Below are 14,839 nucleotides of genomic sequence, written 5' to 3'. Positions count from 1 at the left end.
TTATCTCTTGGGACACCTGGCTGGCTTAGTTGGTTAAGCTTTTGACTCAAGATTTGGCTCAGGTCATGATATCAGGGTCCAAGGGTTGAGCCCCTGCCATCAGCTCTGCACTCATCAGGGAATCTGCTTGAGATTCTCTCTCTTCTCCACCTGCCCCTCCTTCTGCTCTGTGCTTACACACACACACACACACACACACACACACACACACATACACACACACACTCTCTCTCCTTTTCAAATAAATCTTTAAAAACAAAAACAAAGACCCACCTTTCTACACTTGATCTCAGTCAAAAGGCCAAGAAGTGATCCCACCTTTCTTAAAAAAAAAAAAAATTCTTATTATCTCTTGCCTAGATTATTATACCATTGTCATTTTTCTCTTCAGCCTCTTAGCCCTATTTACCCTCCACACATTGTCAAAGTCAACATTCTAAAATGCAAATATGATTACTTCCCTGATTAATGTCTTATGGCTAGTCCCTGATATTACAGTGTCTCAGATTTGGTTAAGTATACAGAGTATGTGTTCCCAGAACATATCTGTCACAAAAGTGGCAGAATAATCTCTTAGGATTGGTTATTAGGATTAGAAAACAATGGTAGTTACATCAGATCACCCAGGTTCATGTTCCAGTCTTCTAGTTAACAACTGTGTGGACTTGCAGCAAAATTTTAATATATGCAGGTGTAAAGCCGAGGTAAAAACACTAAGTACTTCAACAGATTGTGAATGCATGCAGGTTATGGCACTCAAGCAAATGCCCAATGAATGTTGTCTGTTATTGTTGTGGTTTACCATATTCTGATTTGTGTGCCCTCCTATTTAACTCTAAGATTAGTATATGCTAAATATTATTTATATTACCATTATAACGCTGTAATTGATTACTTCTCAGCGTCCTAAATATACCTCCAGTAACCTCATGGCAGAAGTTGCCTTACTCTTCTTTGCTTACCTAGAGGCTTGCATATCATGGGATACTCAGTTACTGCAGGAACAAGCCACAAGCAGAATAAAAAAACTGACTGTTTATTTCTGCCATCGTCTGAGGTGAATGACGTTAGTTCAACTGTCATGAACTTGCCCTTGCTGCTGGACAAGGTGATGTAACTAGTTTTTTAGAACATTATATTACTGATTCCAATTCTGCCCTTTCCCACCCATCCCCAAATAAATCATGCTTCAGAAGAGAAAAAGAACGCTACTACTACTACTACAGTACTACTACTACTACTACTACTACTATTACACACAACCCTGTGACCAATGACGGGCTCAAAGGTATTAAAGGGCCGTCTGCAGAAGAGGCAAACCCGACCAGGGAGAAGGTGGTCTGTGCATTGCAGGACCCAGACCTTTCTTCCAGCTTCAGCTCTAAAATTGGTCAGCTCTGGAAACAGCAGGATCCTTGAGAAAAGAGATAAACACAAATGTTTGCAGAAGCCCGCGAGGCAACCGGAGAATCCAGTTTGAGTTTCTTCAGTCTGCGTGTTTTGCAGTGCTAGGGGGCTGGTGTTTTCAAGCGACGAGTCTCCTGCGCAGCCCCAGGGTGCCTGCCAGGCCGCCGCCGCATCTCCGGGAGAGCGTGGGATTTGACGGCATCTATCGGGCACCGCCTCTATAAGCGCCGTGGCGCGCACGCGTACTGCCGCTGGGCCGGGAGATCCCGGGTCCCCGCGCGCGGAGTGTCGGGGTTTGTTTCAGCTGCTTCCGGTTTCCCGGGAGCCGGCGCCGCTTTCGTGCTTCCGCAAGCCCCCGCGGCCTCAAGCGGGGACGGAAGTTTCGGAGCTGCGGGGCCGGGGCGAGCATCTTTTCTTCCTCGCATTCCGGCAGAGGCTTGGTCGCTGCGGGCCGGACCGCAGGGCGCCCCCTATGGCGGCTGAGCGGGTGGAGGTGGACGGCGGGATCATGGAAGGGGTGAGTGCGGGGCAGGGCCGGTGGCGGAGGGAAGTGAGCTTCCCCGTCTGATGTTCTTTCTCTCCTCGCCCACCCACACCCTTGGCAGGGCGGCCAGATCCTGAGGGTGTCTACAGCCCTGAGCTGTCTCCTGGGCCTCCCTTTGCGGGTACAGAAGATCCGAGCCGGCCGCAGCACGCCTGGCCTGAGGTGAATTGGGGCGCTGGGGGGCGGGGCCGCAGGACTGGAGGATGCGGGTGAGCGAGCGCCGGGTGCGGGAGGGGGGACGGGCTGCTGTTTCGGGGCCTGGGGTTTGGGTCGCCCTGGGTGGCTGGGGAATTGGCAGCCCGGGTGTGATGCTTCTTAGAACCGGCCCCAAGGTTGAGGAATTTGAAGCCAGCCTAAATGCCCCGGGGCACCACGCTCCAGCTGGGGCGGTTAGCGGTAGTAGGGGCTGTGCGGTCTTGACAGCCTGAAGGGGCAAGTTGAAAAAATAGGCCCGCGTTCATTCTATATAGCTAAAGTTCTCTAGTTTCCTGATGAGTTGTCTTTTAAATGTTTTCTCCCGTCATTGGGCTTATTAAGTACCTGGAGAGGTTGCGGCAAAGGGCAAGAGGGTTCAGGACAGCACGGCCGGGAGGAAACCCACTTTTTAACCAGTGTATTCTCTGCTGCTGCACATTTTAGAATCCTAGCTCAGGCAAGGACCCTAACATATTATCCTAGCTTACATTCAGACCTCTAAGAAGTTACGAGTATAATCAGAATTACCAGTTGTGGACAAGGAAACACGTTGACCCTTGAACTTGTTTCGTTCTGTCTGCGAAACCAAGCGGGTCACTAGCTAAGTTTCAGGTATAGGCACCTATTAGAAGGGGACCCAGGTTGAAGCCAGTCTGATTCCTTTGGACATTGTAAGAGATGAGCAATCTCTTGGTCTTTTATTTTAACCACATTTCCTTCTGAAATTATTAAAAGGCAGTTATTAATGTGTGCAAACATTAATTACCTTAGTCACACCAGTTGTTTGCAGCAATCAGTTTCACCAGAAGGAAAATCCAATTTATTAAGAATGTGTTGGGTACTTCATTAGTTTGCTAGAGCTGCCATAATACCAGATTGGGTAGCCTAAACAACAGAAATTTATTTTTCTCACTGTTCTGAAGCCTGCAGGTCCAGGTGCTGGCAGGGTGGTTTCCTCTGAGGGCCATATGGGAAGATTCTTTCCGTCTCTTCTTGGGTTGGAGATGGTCTCACTCTTGCTGCCTCTTCACATGGTCATCCTTATGTGCATGTGTACTCCTGATGTCTCTGTATATCCAAATCTCCTTTTATAAAGATACCACAGAGAATAGATTAGGGCTTACCCTAACTGCCTCTTTTCTTTTCTTTTAAGATTTTATGTTTAAGTAATCTCTACACCCAATATGGGTCTTGAATTTACAACCCCAACATCAAGAGTCCCATGCTCTACTGACTCAGCCAGCCAGCCAGCCAGCCAGCTAGCCAACCAGCTGTCCCCTGTCTCTTTTTAACTTAATCACCTCCTTAAAGGCCCTAACGCCAAATAGAGTCAGAATCTGAGGTATTAGGAGTCAGGGCTTCAACATAAGAGTTTTGGAGGAACACCATTCAGCCCATAACAGGTTCCATAGATTATTCAATGACACGCAAGTGAGATTGGTGGCCCTGGATAGGTTTTCAGCTTTCCTCTCTGTATACTTCTTATTTGCAATAGTGCATCTATGTATGTGCTTTTAGCTAAAGTAAGTGGTTTGGAAGGAACCAAACGATGCCTTCAAACAGGTAGTCTAGGTTCCTAAAAACTCAAAAGAAGCTCTGACACTGAAGATATGGCACTTGTTGTGGTTAGACCTTGCTCTTTTCTTGCCATTGCAGTTTTATAAATGGGTCATAAAATGTGGGGCTATGGGCAGTCTGAATGCACACGTTTTGATGCAGTATTATGACCTGAAGGCCTCAACATTTATCTGGACTGGAAATGATTCGAGATTTGTGTGATGGGCAATTGGAGGGGGCAGAAATCGGCTCCACAGAAATAATGTTTACACCGGAGAAGATTAAAGGTGGAATCCACACAGCAGATACCAAGACAGCAGGGTATGTATCACTTATCTTCCACTGAAGTACAGGTTTTAGAGTGAGACCTGGATTCAGGTGCAGGTACCACCTACCATTACTAGACAATTGCTTAACTTCTTTGGGCTTTATCTTCTTCACTTTTAAAATGGAGATAAAACACTAACCTTTTAGGGACAGAGATGATGTAGTTTTGGGTAATTGCTTATTAATTGTAGCTATTAAATTTAAATATTCCTTTGTGCATGGTATAGCCTGTTTGTTTCTTTTTATTATTTAGAAACGGACTGTTGGAAAATGACCAAGTTTTTATGCTCTGTAGTAAGAGTAGTTTTTGCATTGTATGTAGCCTATCTAGTTCTTGGCTTGCTGCTAATTATGGACCATATTCTGCTATTAGTCTAGGTATTTTTGTTGTCTTTTAATAGATACTTGTGCTACCCTGTTTAGAAATGTTTAGATCTGATCTTGGGGTTCCTCCCCCTTTGGAAAATGGATATTTAACAATTAAGTGGAGCCTTTATCCTTTTCCAAGAATTCCTCCTTTTATTGATAACACACAGAGAGCACATTTTTTGTTTTCTGAGTTATTTGGCTGATTGCTATTGTAAACCATATTGTTTTACCAAAATCCTATTTTTACCGGGAAATTTGATAAAATAAGAACTAGTAATGTAAACCTGATGCTACTTTGTATCAGAAACTGTTTTAATAGATTTTGATTATTTTAGTTTATGAAAGTGTTTAGTGGGTACCTAGGCGGCTTAGTTGGTTAAGTGGTTAAGCGTCTGACTTTGGCTCAGGTCATGATCTCAGAGTCCTGGGAAGACGTCCTGAATCAGGCTTCCTTCTCAGTGGGGAGCCTGCTTCTCCCTTGCCTTCTGCCCCCACCTTTATCCTCCACCCCCACCCTGTGCTCTCTTTCTTGCTCTCTTAAATAAATAAAATCTTAAAAAAAAAAAAAAGAAAGAAAAAAAATATTTAGTGATAAGTGAAACTTGGGTATGGTGTGAATAGACCTCTGTGAAAAGGGACCTGCTGCCAGGCCTAAGGTGAGGTTTTCCAACGGAGAACTTTCTAAGGAGATTAAGGAATTTTGAGGTATCTTTATTTATAGCCAGCATGTTATTTTGGATATTCTCCTGTATAGGAAGGGGGGAAGTTCGATTGTTAACAAACTGTCTAAAGATTAAAACAGAATTACAGAATTTTGAAGCTGCAAGAGGGAAAGTAGAAACCATGTATTTCCAGTTCTTCCTCCACTTTGTGAATGAGAGAATAAAGAGCCTCTGGGGTTGACTGATTTACCCAATGTCATGGAGTCAGGGACAGAACTAGATTAGAATGTAGGCCTTCTGGCTTCTAATCCACTAGACTATATGGGAAATGAGTTTAAAGTTGCAAATCCAGCTCCATTGATGGAACTTAAACTAAGCTTTTTCCTAGCAAGAAAACATATCTTACTTACTCACATTCTAACATTTTTATCTTACACTGTGATTGTAGTACCATGTGTTTTCTCAGGTGTCTACCCTTGTTTTTGCAATTTCTTACTCTCCTAAAGTTAAGGTTTTCTTTTTTTTAAGATTTATTTATTTATTTATTTGAGAAAGAGATGGAGAGAGCAAGATCGCATGGTGGGGAGGGGCAGAGGGAGAGGGAGAGGAAGAGGCAGACTCTCCGCTGAGCATGGAGCCCAATACAGGGCTCGATCCCAGGACCGCAGGATCATGACCTGAGCCTAAGGCAGACACTTAACCAACTGAGCCACCAAGGTGTCCCTGAGGTTTTCTTTACTATTCTTAGAATCTGATTTTATCTGTGGAGAGGGGGAAACACTTTAAATTTCGGTGTCCTCAGAGGGAATAAACACTGAGAAATTAAGTAGTATTAACCTTATGGTTTTCTGTAAACTAAACATTTCCAGGTTTTTTCACTTGCTCCTCACTTAACTCCTTAAGAACAGGGATTATGTTGTATATGTTTTCTCTTATAATACCTAATATGTTATGCAGTCAGTAAATGAAATGCATTGTCAGTGACAGAGACTGTTTATTTCAGTACATGGTGCGTTGTTAACATGAGAAGGTTAAGTAAAGGTCTGTCTTTTGGTATTAGAGGCTATGTCTAATCTGTACCACAGTCTGTATGAATGTGACAGCTCATGTAGATAATCTGACGAAGGGTTTCATTTTATAAAATACTGCATATTCTAAATTAATTCGTGTGATTTCTCACATTATTTTACTATAATGACCAGGGGTGAGTTACAGCAAGGATTATTTTCTTTAAACTTACTTCAGTGTAAATTATTCAGCTGTCAGTCTTTGTAAAAGATTATTCCATCATATCATAAACTCCATGATGGTAAGTACTGTATCTTGACATCTGGAACAATGCCTTGTGCATGGTAGAGATTCAGATGTAATTATTTAAGTATTTCTTGACCTCGGCTTGACTTGTATGTTTAACTATCTGTCATTGTAGAAAAGTTATTACAACTTAATTGACTCTATTTTCTTCGCTGTGTTTTTAGGCTTTAGCTATATTAAATGGATTTTTATAGATCACACTTTCAAGAATCCTTTTATAAAAACTATAAGAACAGTTTTATTTTAAAAAAATTCTTTTACTTCTATGCAACTTAAAGATCACATGGCTAATGAGGTGGATTCAAACCTTGATTTGCTGATCATTTAAGGCCCGTTTCTTCTATGAAATACTGTCTTTCCGTTTATTTATTTATTTGAGAGAGAATGAGAGAGAGCAAGCATGAGAGGGGGAAGGTCAGAGCTTCCCCACTGAGCAGGGAGCCTGATGTGGTACTTGATCCTGGTACTCCAGTATCATGACCTGAGCCGAAGACAGTCGCTCAACCAACTGAGCCATCCAGGTGCCCCAGAAATGCTGTCTTTAAGATTCAGGATTTCCTTAGTTACTGAGGTGTTTTGTTTTTGTTTTTGTTTTTTAAGTAAGCTCTAGAGACACCTGGGTGGCTTAGTCAGTTAAGCATCTGCCTTCGGCTCAGGTCATAATCCTGGGGTCCTGGGATCGAGCCCCACATCGGGCTCCTTGCTCAACAGGGAGTCTGCTTCTCCCTCTGCCTGCCGCTCCCCCTGCTTGTGCTCGCTCGCTCTCTCTCTCTCTCTCTCTGACAAATAAGTCTTTAAAAAAAAACTAAAGCAAGATCTACGCCTAGAGTGGGGGTTGAACTCATGACCTTGAGATCAAGAGTTGCATGTTTCCAAGAACCATAAGATACCTGGGAATAAACCTAACCAAAGGGGTAAAGGATCTGTACTCGTGGAACTACAGAACACTCATGAAAGAAATTGAGGAAGACACAAAAAGATGGAAGACCATTCCATGCTCTTGGATCGGAAGAATAAACATTGTTAAAATGTCTATACTGCCTAGAGCAATCTATAATTTTAATGCCATTCCGATCAAAATTCCACCGGTATTTTTCAAAGAGTTGGAGCAAATAATCCTAAAATTTGTATGGAATCAGACCCCAATTTGCTGAGGAAATGTTGAAAAAGAAAAACAAAACTGTGGGCATAACGTTACCCCAGTAAAGCCTGATTTCAGGCTTTACTACAAAGCTGTGATCGCCAAGACAGCATGGTACTGGCATAAAAACAGACACATAGACCAGTGGAACAGAGTAGAGAGCCCAGATATGGACCCTCAACTCTATGGTCAAGTAATCTTCGACAAAGCAGGAAAAAATACCCAGTGGAAAAAAATACAGTGTCTTCAATAAATGGTGCTGGGAAAATTGGACAGCTATGTGTAGAATGTAGAAGAATGAAACTTGACCATTCTCTTACACTGTACACAAAGATAAACTCGAAATGGATAAAAGATCTCAACATGAGACAGGAACCCATCAGAATCCTAGAAGAGAACATAGGTAGTAATCTTTTCAGTATCAACCACAGCAACTTCTTTCAAGATATGTCTCCAAAAGCAAAGGAAACAAAAGTGAAAATGAATTTTTGGGACTTCATCAAGATCACAAGCTTCTGCACAGCAAAGGAAACAGTCATCAAAACAAAGAGGCAACCCACAGAATGGGAGAAGGTATTCACAAATGACAGTACAGACAAAAGGTTGATATCCAGGATCTTCAAAGAACTTAAACTCAACACACACAAAACAGATAATCATGTCAAGAAATGGGCAGAAGACATGAACAGACACTTCTCCAGTGAAGACATAGAAATGGCTATCAGACACATGAAAAAATGTTCATCATCACTAGCCATCAGGGAAATTCAAATTAAAACCACACTGAGATACCACCTTATATCAGTTAGAATGGCCAAAATTAGCAAGACAGGAAACTACATGTGTTGGTGAGGATGTGGAGAAAGGGGAACCCTCTTACACTGTTGATGGGAATGCAAGTTGATGCAGGCACTTTGGAGAACAGTGTGGAGATTCCTCAAGAAATTAAAAATAGAGTTTTCCTATGACCCTGCAATTGCACTACTGGGTATTTACCCCAAAGAGACAGATGTAGTGAAAAGAAGGGCCATCTGTTTCCCAGTGTTTATAGCAGCAATGGCCATGGTTGCCAAACTGTGGAAAGAACCAAGATGCCTTCAACGGACGAATGGATAAGGAAGATGTGATCCATATACACTATGGAGTATTATGCCTCCATCAGAAAGGATGAATACCCAACTTTTGTAGCAACATGGATGGGACTGGAAGAGATTTTGCTGAGTGAAATAAGTCAAGCAGAGAGAGTCAATTATCATATGGTTTCACTTATTTGTGGAGCATAACAAATAACATGGAGGACATGGGGAGATGGAGAGGAGAAGGGAGTTGAGGGAAATTGGAAGAGGAGATGAACCATGAGAGACCATGGACTCTGAAAAACAATCTGAGAGTTTTGAGGGGGCAGGGGGGTGGGAGGTCGGGGGAGCCAGGTGGTGGGTATTATAGAGGGCACGTATTGCATGGGACACTTGGTGTGGTGCATAAACAATGAATTCTGTTGTACTGAAAAGAAAGAAAAAAAAAGTTGTATGCTTTACTCTCTAAGCCAGCCAAGTGTGCCCCCTCTTTTTCAATGGGTTGTTTTTAAACTTTAGACTTGAGGTTACATACCTGCCTTCCCAGTTGTCTGTGCTCTGCTCATTTTGATGTGTAGTAACACCATGTTCTTGAGACTTTCGAAAGAAAATGTGGCTAACCCTGTTTTGCCTTCTTAGGAGTGTATGCCTCTTGATGCAGGTCTCAATGCCCTGTGTTCTCTTTGCTGCTTCTCCATCAGAGCTTCGTTTAAAAGGTGGAACGAATGCTGAAATGGCACCACAGATTGATTACACAGCTATGGTAAGGGCCTTTGTTGTTGATGAACTGAGATGATCTCTCATGTATTCTTCTGAATCTCTGTCTTCTATTTAATATATCCTGAGTGGTTTGTGTGCATACCTGTTCATTTTTTCATGGTGTCTAGTTCTTTTGTGGGAGAGGGTAACAGATTGTGTTTAGATTTTGTGTTGTATCTTAGAACAATGTTCATAGTGACCAATTAAATGTTAAACTTTTAATTTTGGTTTATATATCAGTTATTTTATTTGAAAAATAGAACTCTCCTACGTATTTTTGTTTCAATATTTATCCATAGTGCCTTTTTGCCAGCTCAGTGCAGAGCACTTTTGTTTAATAAATATGCATGTTGAATCAGTGAATATTTGTGGTTTAAGTAACAATTAACCGATTTTTCAGGTTTTCAAGCCAATTGTGGAAAAATTTGGTTTCAAATTTAATTGTGATATTAAAATGAGGTAAGTTACTTATTTATTAGCCCTTCGACCCACTCTTTATACTTAAAATTGTGGGAAAACGAGACATTAGAGAATTATTCTGGAACCCACTACTTCTTGTAGTAATTAGGAAATAGAGTTTGTAGGAAATAATTGTGCTTCCTGGGCTTAAAAACAGAAAGCAGCAGGGGGGCATGGGGCCTTGAAAGCAGCCACATATGGTGTTTGCTTGTTTCTAGGAAGAAATATTTTCAAGGGAATCGCTACACTGAGGGATCTTCACGTCTGGTGTTACCCATGCTCAACACAGACTGAGTACTTTCTGTGTTCAGAAAGTGGATTAAGCATGGCAGGGTCATAAAAGGGACTCTCCTCCACAATGCAGATCAGTTATTTTCCAAAGAAACACATTGATTTTTCAGATTATTTCTCTCCAAGGCTTCCCTTCTGCCACATAAAAACAAAGCCTGATTTCTTCATGAGGCATTTAAGTGTGCTACAGTCTTGGTCCATTGTTCCAGTTTACCTTTCTAGCTTCATTCCCTGCACCCCCACCCCCCATGTATTCTAACACACATTTACTTGCTTTTTAAACCTACTCTGCCTTTGGGCTTTCATTTCTTTGTTCATGTTTTTCCTCTCCTGCTCTCTTAAAAACTAGAAATCCTATATTTTTTCATAGTGTAACCTGTAATTTCTTGTGTGAATTGTCCATGGGTGTGTCTCTGTTGGAATTCATATTTGCACCTCTCTTGTGGTCTTTTTACAGCCTGATGTGGTCTAGTAGGTTGTCTTTGTGGCCATGTATTTATCAGATGGGGAGCTCCTTGTGTATAGGAGCGCTGTTACTCTCTTCTTTATGTTGCCAGCGTCCTCTATAGAATAAAGTGACACTCAGTATTTGAGTTACAGTTTTGTTAGTGTTTAGCTACTTCAGTATTCATCATATATTACTGAGGACCTCCTCCTTGCCAGATGTTATTTTAGGGCGCTGGAATATAGCAGGAACAAAACGGACAAGGTGCTTCTGTCAAGGAGCTTATATTCTAAAACAGCACAGTCAAAAAGAACTTTCTGCGTTGAGGGAAATGTTCCCTATCTGCCCAGTATAGTAGTCACTAGCTGCATACGACTGTTGAGCACTTAAAATGTGGCCGGTGTGACTTGGGAGCTGAATTTTAAATGACATTTAAATTTAAATGGTCACATGCAGTCTGTGGCTACCATATTGGACAGCACAGACTCAAAACATTACTTGGAAATTTCAAACATGAACTATATGTTTGGAGATCATTCACATGTTATTTTATTGTAAACGTTTAGCTTTATTTTTGTTGTACAAGCAGTTTATGTGAGTGTTTGTTATACTTTCTGTAGGGGCTACTACCCAAAAGGGGGTGGTGAAGTGATTGTCCGAATGTCACCAGTTAAACAGTTGAATCCAATAAATTTAACTGACCGTGGCTCTGTGACTAAGATATATGGAAGAGCTTTTGTTGCTGGTGTTTTGCCATTTAAAGTAAGTTGTCTGGAATTGTATGTGGGTCTTGGTATTATGTCATAATAAATTTTGAAATTCTTGAAAGCACTCATTTTTTTTTTGAGATTTTATTTTTAAATACTCTGTATGCTGAACATGAGCTAGAACTTAAACACTTGAGATTGAGAGTTGCATGCTCCAGTCCATGGGGTGCCTGGATGGCTTAGTTGGTTAAGTGTCTGCCCTTAACTCAGGTCATGATCCCAGGGTCTTGGGATTGAGTCCCTCATTGGACTCCCTGCTCAGTGGGGAATCTGCTTCTCCTTCTCCCTCTATGCTCTGTTTCTCATTCTCTCTCCAGTAAATAAATAAAATCTTAAAAAAAAAAAAAAAAAGAGTTGCACTCTCTACTGACTGAGCCAGCCAGTTCCCCCAATGCACATAATTTTTTAATAGATTTTTTTCATTAAAAAATTTTCCTAAATATCTATGCTTTTTACTCTTGAAAGTCTAGTTTTTATATAATGCACATAAAAGTTATTAATTATTGTATGTTCCTTTGAAGGCTTGAAAATAATTGTCAAAATAATCATTAATTTCTTTTATTCTATTTTTCTATCTTGCCACAATAGGTAGCAAAAGATATGGCAGCGGCTGCTGTAAGATGCATCAGAAAGGAGATTAGGGATCTTTATGTTAACATCCAGCCTGTTCAGGAACCTAAAGACCAAGCCTTTGGCAATGGAAATGGAATAATGTGAGACAATACACTTTTTCCTGGGTATTGATTGAGAGCTCTGAAATAATTATCCTGTTTAAGTGAAAGATCTGTAGTTTTCCTGTTGAAATAGTACAGTTTTAAAAATACATATTTTTAAGGACATTCCTACCTAAAACAGCAGTATTATGAATTAAGACCATTATTTTATTCAGAATTTTTCTCTGGGTATGGTTTGCTTTTCATTACGTTGTAAGAGTTCTTTTACTCTTAAGATAGCTCTTAAACTAATCAGAAGTTAGTCTTTGAAGCTGATCCTAAGAGAGACATTTCCAGTTGTTTTTCTGTACCTCAAAATGTGAAGTCCATTGACATGTAAATGTTAGATCTGGCAAAGATCTATTTAGAAAATAATTATATTAATTTAATTAGGAGTTATTGATTTAAATATAAAAATGCTTTAATCTTTTGAAGTATGAGAGTGTCTCTTGTGGATGAAAAGTATCTTTCAGAGTTTCTATTAAAGGATTTAAATGCATGTCCTACATGTGATAGTTCTATCTAAAAACTATAAAACAGGGTACTTGGGTGGCTCAGTGGGTTAAGCATCTGCCTTCAACTGAGGTCATGATTGCAGGGTCCTGGGATGGAGCCCTGCATCAGGCTCCCTGCTCGGTGGAATGCCTGCTTCTCCCTGTCTCTCTGCTGCTGCTCCTGTTTATGCTCTCTCTCTCTCTCAAATAAATAAAATCTTAAAAAAAAATAATAAAAGTAAAAACTAAAGCAAAACCAAACATTTCTGTAGAAAGATCTTTCCTTTTTTTAATTGAAGTGTAGTTGGCATTGAAGTATATATATAATATAGTGATTTGACAATATGTTTTGCTCACCATGAATGCACCTTCCATCTGTCACCTTATGATGCCATTGCAATACGATGGACTGTATTCCCTATGCTGTGCCTTTCATCCCTGTGGCTTACTCATTCCATAACTGGAAACCCTGTATCTCCCACTCCCCTTCTCCCATTTTGCCCATCCCCCATCCCTTCCACTTTGACAACCCTCAGTTTATCCTGTATTTATGGATCTGTTTGCGCTTTTGTTTTTTAGATTCCACATATAAGTGAAATTGTGTGCTATTTGTCTCTCTTTGTCTGACTTATTTCACTTAGCACACAAATGGCAAGATCTCATTTTTTATGGCTGAGTTAATACTCTACTGTGTATGTACATACCACATCTTCTTTAGCTATTCCTCTATTAATGGACACTTGAGTTGCTACTGGCTTTGTAATTAATTATTGATAGATATATACTTATTGCCCTTTTGTTAATTGTTTTCTGGTTGTTTTTGTAGTCCTCTGTTTCTCTTGTGTTCTTCTCTTGCTCCTTTTGTGATCGATGACTTTTGGTAGTGTTCTTTCTCTTGGTGTTTTCTTTATTTTCTCTGTACCAACATTTTAGTTTTGTGGTTTCCATGAGGTTCATATAAAACATCCTAAGTATATAGCAGTCTATTTTAAGGTAGTGGGAGAGCCTGAGTGGGGAGAGAGGCAGAGGAAGGGAGAGAGACAGATCCGAAGCATACTCTGCCCTGAGCTTAGAGCCCCATATAGGGCTTGATCTCATAACCCTGAGTTGGTGACTGAAATCAAGAGTCAGATGCTCAATGCACTGAGCCACCCAGGGGCCCCTCATAAAATATAGCATAGTAGAAATGGTATCTTTTATTGTGGATGGCAGAACTTCAAGGAGAGTCATTCCTTGTATGTAAATCGATTAGAATCTAGTGTGACTTCTTGTCAGAAGTGCTGAAGGATACTGATGCTCTGATGAAGTTGGACTATGCTAGTTGTGCCGCTCCCTATATAGAGAATTTCACTTTTGCAATTTACTAGATAGATCTAATTCTACATACTTAATAATCACTATTCCACTGTATTATATTTGCATATAATTTTAGAACATATCATAGATAGTAATACTTTTCTTTTTTCCTATATAGCATTATTGCTGAGACATCCACTGGCTGTTTGTTTGCTGGATCATCACTTGGTAAACGAGGTACAGATAAATGAATGGGGGTCCACAATTTCTGGTGCTAGTGTAAAATTTTTTAATTATCTGTTAGGATTTGAATGTTATAGCATGATTGATGGTAAGTGTATAAGGATACGGTTAATAGATTATGTTTTAGAGTCAGTTAGATTTTCAGTCTTTCTCCTGACTTTATACTTAGAAAAATTTCAGTTATAGAAAGGTTGAACAGCTAATGAATATCCATCCGCTCTTCTCCAAGATTTATCAGTAGTGAACTTTTAGCTACAAGTTTGTGAATTTCTGAACTATTTCAATGTAAGTTGCAGATACTGTCGTACCCTTGAATACTGTAGTACGGATGTCCAGAGAGTAATACCTAAGTAATCACAATAGCATTTTACACCCAGAGAATTTGTCTGTTATATTCAGATGTAACCAGTTGTTTCCAGAATATTTTTTACAGCAGTGTTTTTGGTTTTTTTTTGACCACTCAGCTAGTTGGTCATGTCTACTTAATTTCTTTTCTTTTTTTTTTTTAATTTTTAATCTTTTATTAGCATATAATGTATTATTAGCCCCAGGGGTACAGGTCTGTGAATTTCTATACTTAGTTTCTTTCCTACTACAAAATAGTTTCACCTTGCTTTTTCTTTCATGATACTGACAGTTTGAAAAGTCCAGGCCATTTTCTCATAGAATTTCCCACAATTTGGATTTGTCTGATTGTCTCATGATTAGATATATTCAGGTGAAACATTTTTAGTAGGAATAGGTGCATTCCATTGTATCAAAGCAGGGTAGGTGATAATG

At 40.2% G+C, this 14,839-nt stretch overlaps 1 protein-coding gene and 1 long non-coding RNA gene across 2 annotated transcripts in view; one reads left to right on the top strand and one right to left on the bottom strand.

Moving 5' to 3' along the window:
* The first annotated feature begins 1,656 nt into the window (after window positions 1–1,656).
* The window catches only part of RTCA (RNA 3'-terminal phosphate cyclase), a 25,449-nt gene continuing 12,266 nt past the window's right edge, over window positions 1,657–14,839 (top strand). Inside the window, exons 1-8 of the mRNA XM_032301417.1 lie at window positions 1,657–1,924; window positions 2,013–2,113; window positions 3,881–4,024; window positions 9,232–9,355; window positions 9,752–9,810; window positions 11,167–11,308; window positions 11,902–12,026; window positions 13,995–14,053. Coding sequence (XP_032157308.1) covers window positions 1,880–1,924; window positions 2,013–2,113; window positions 3,881–4,024; window positions 9,232–9,355; window positions 9,752–9,810; window positions 11,167–11,308; window positions 11,902–12,026; window positions 13,995–14,053 — 799 coding nt within the window. The 5' untranslated portion in view covers window positions 1,657–1,879. The remainder of the gene's footprint in view (window positions 1,925–2,012; window positions 2,114–3,880; window positions 4,025–9,231; window positions 9,356–9,751; window positions 9,811–11,166; window positions 11,309–11,901; window positions 12,027–13,994; window positions 14,054–14,839) is intronic.
* The window catches only part of LOC116566845, a 10,955-nt gene continuing 6,494 nt past the window's right edge, over window positions 10,379–14,839 (bottom strand). The window contains exon 3 of the long non-coding RNA XR_004276028.1: window positions 10,379–10,389. This is a non-coding gene — a long non-coding RNA (uncharacterized LOC116566845). The remainder of the gene's footprint in view (window positions 10,390–14,839) is intronic.

The sequence above is a fragment of the Mustela erminea genome, chromosome 10 (genome assembly GCF_009829155.1).
Source record: "Mustela erminea isolate mMusErm1 chromosome 10, mMusErm1.Pri, whole genome shotgun sequence".
Classification (NCBI taxonomy): domain Eukaryota; kingdom Metazoa; phylum Chordata; class Mammalia; order Carnivora; family Mustelidae; genus Mustela; species Mustela erminea.
The sequence above is the reverse complement of the archived record's forward strand: the minus strand, read 5'-3'. Positions and strand labels throughout refer to the sequence as shown.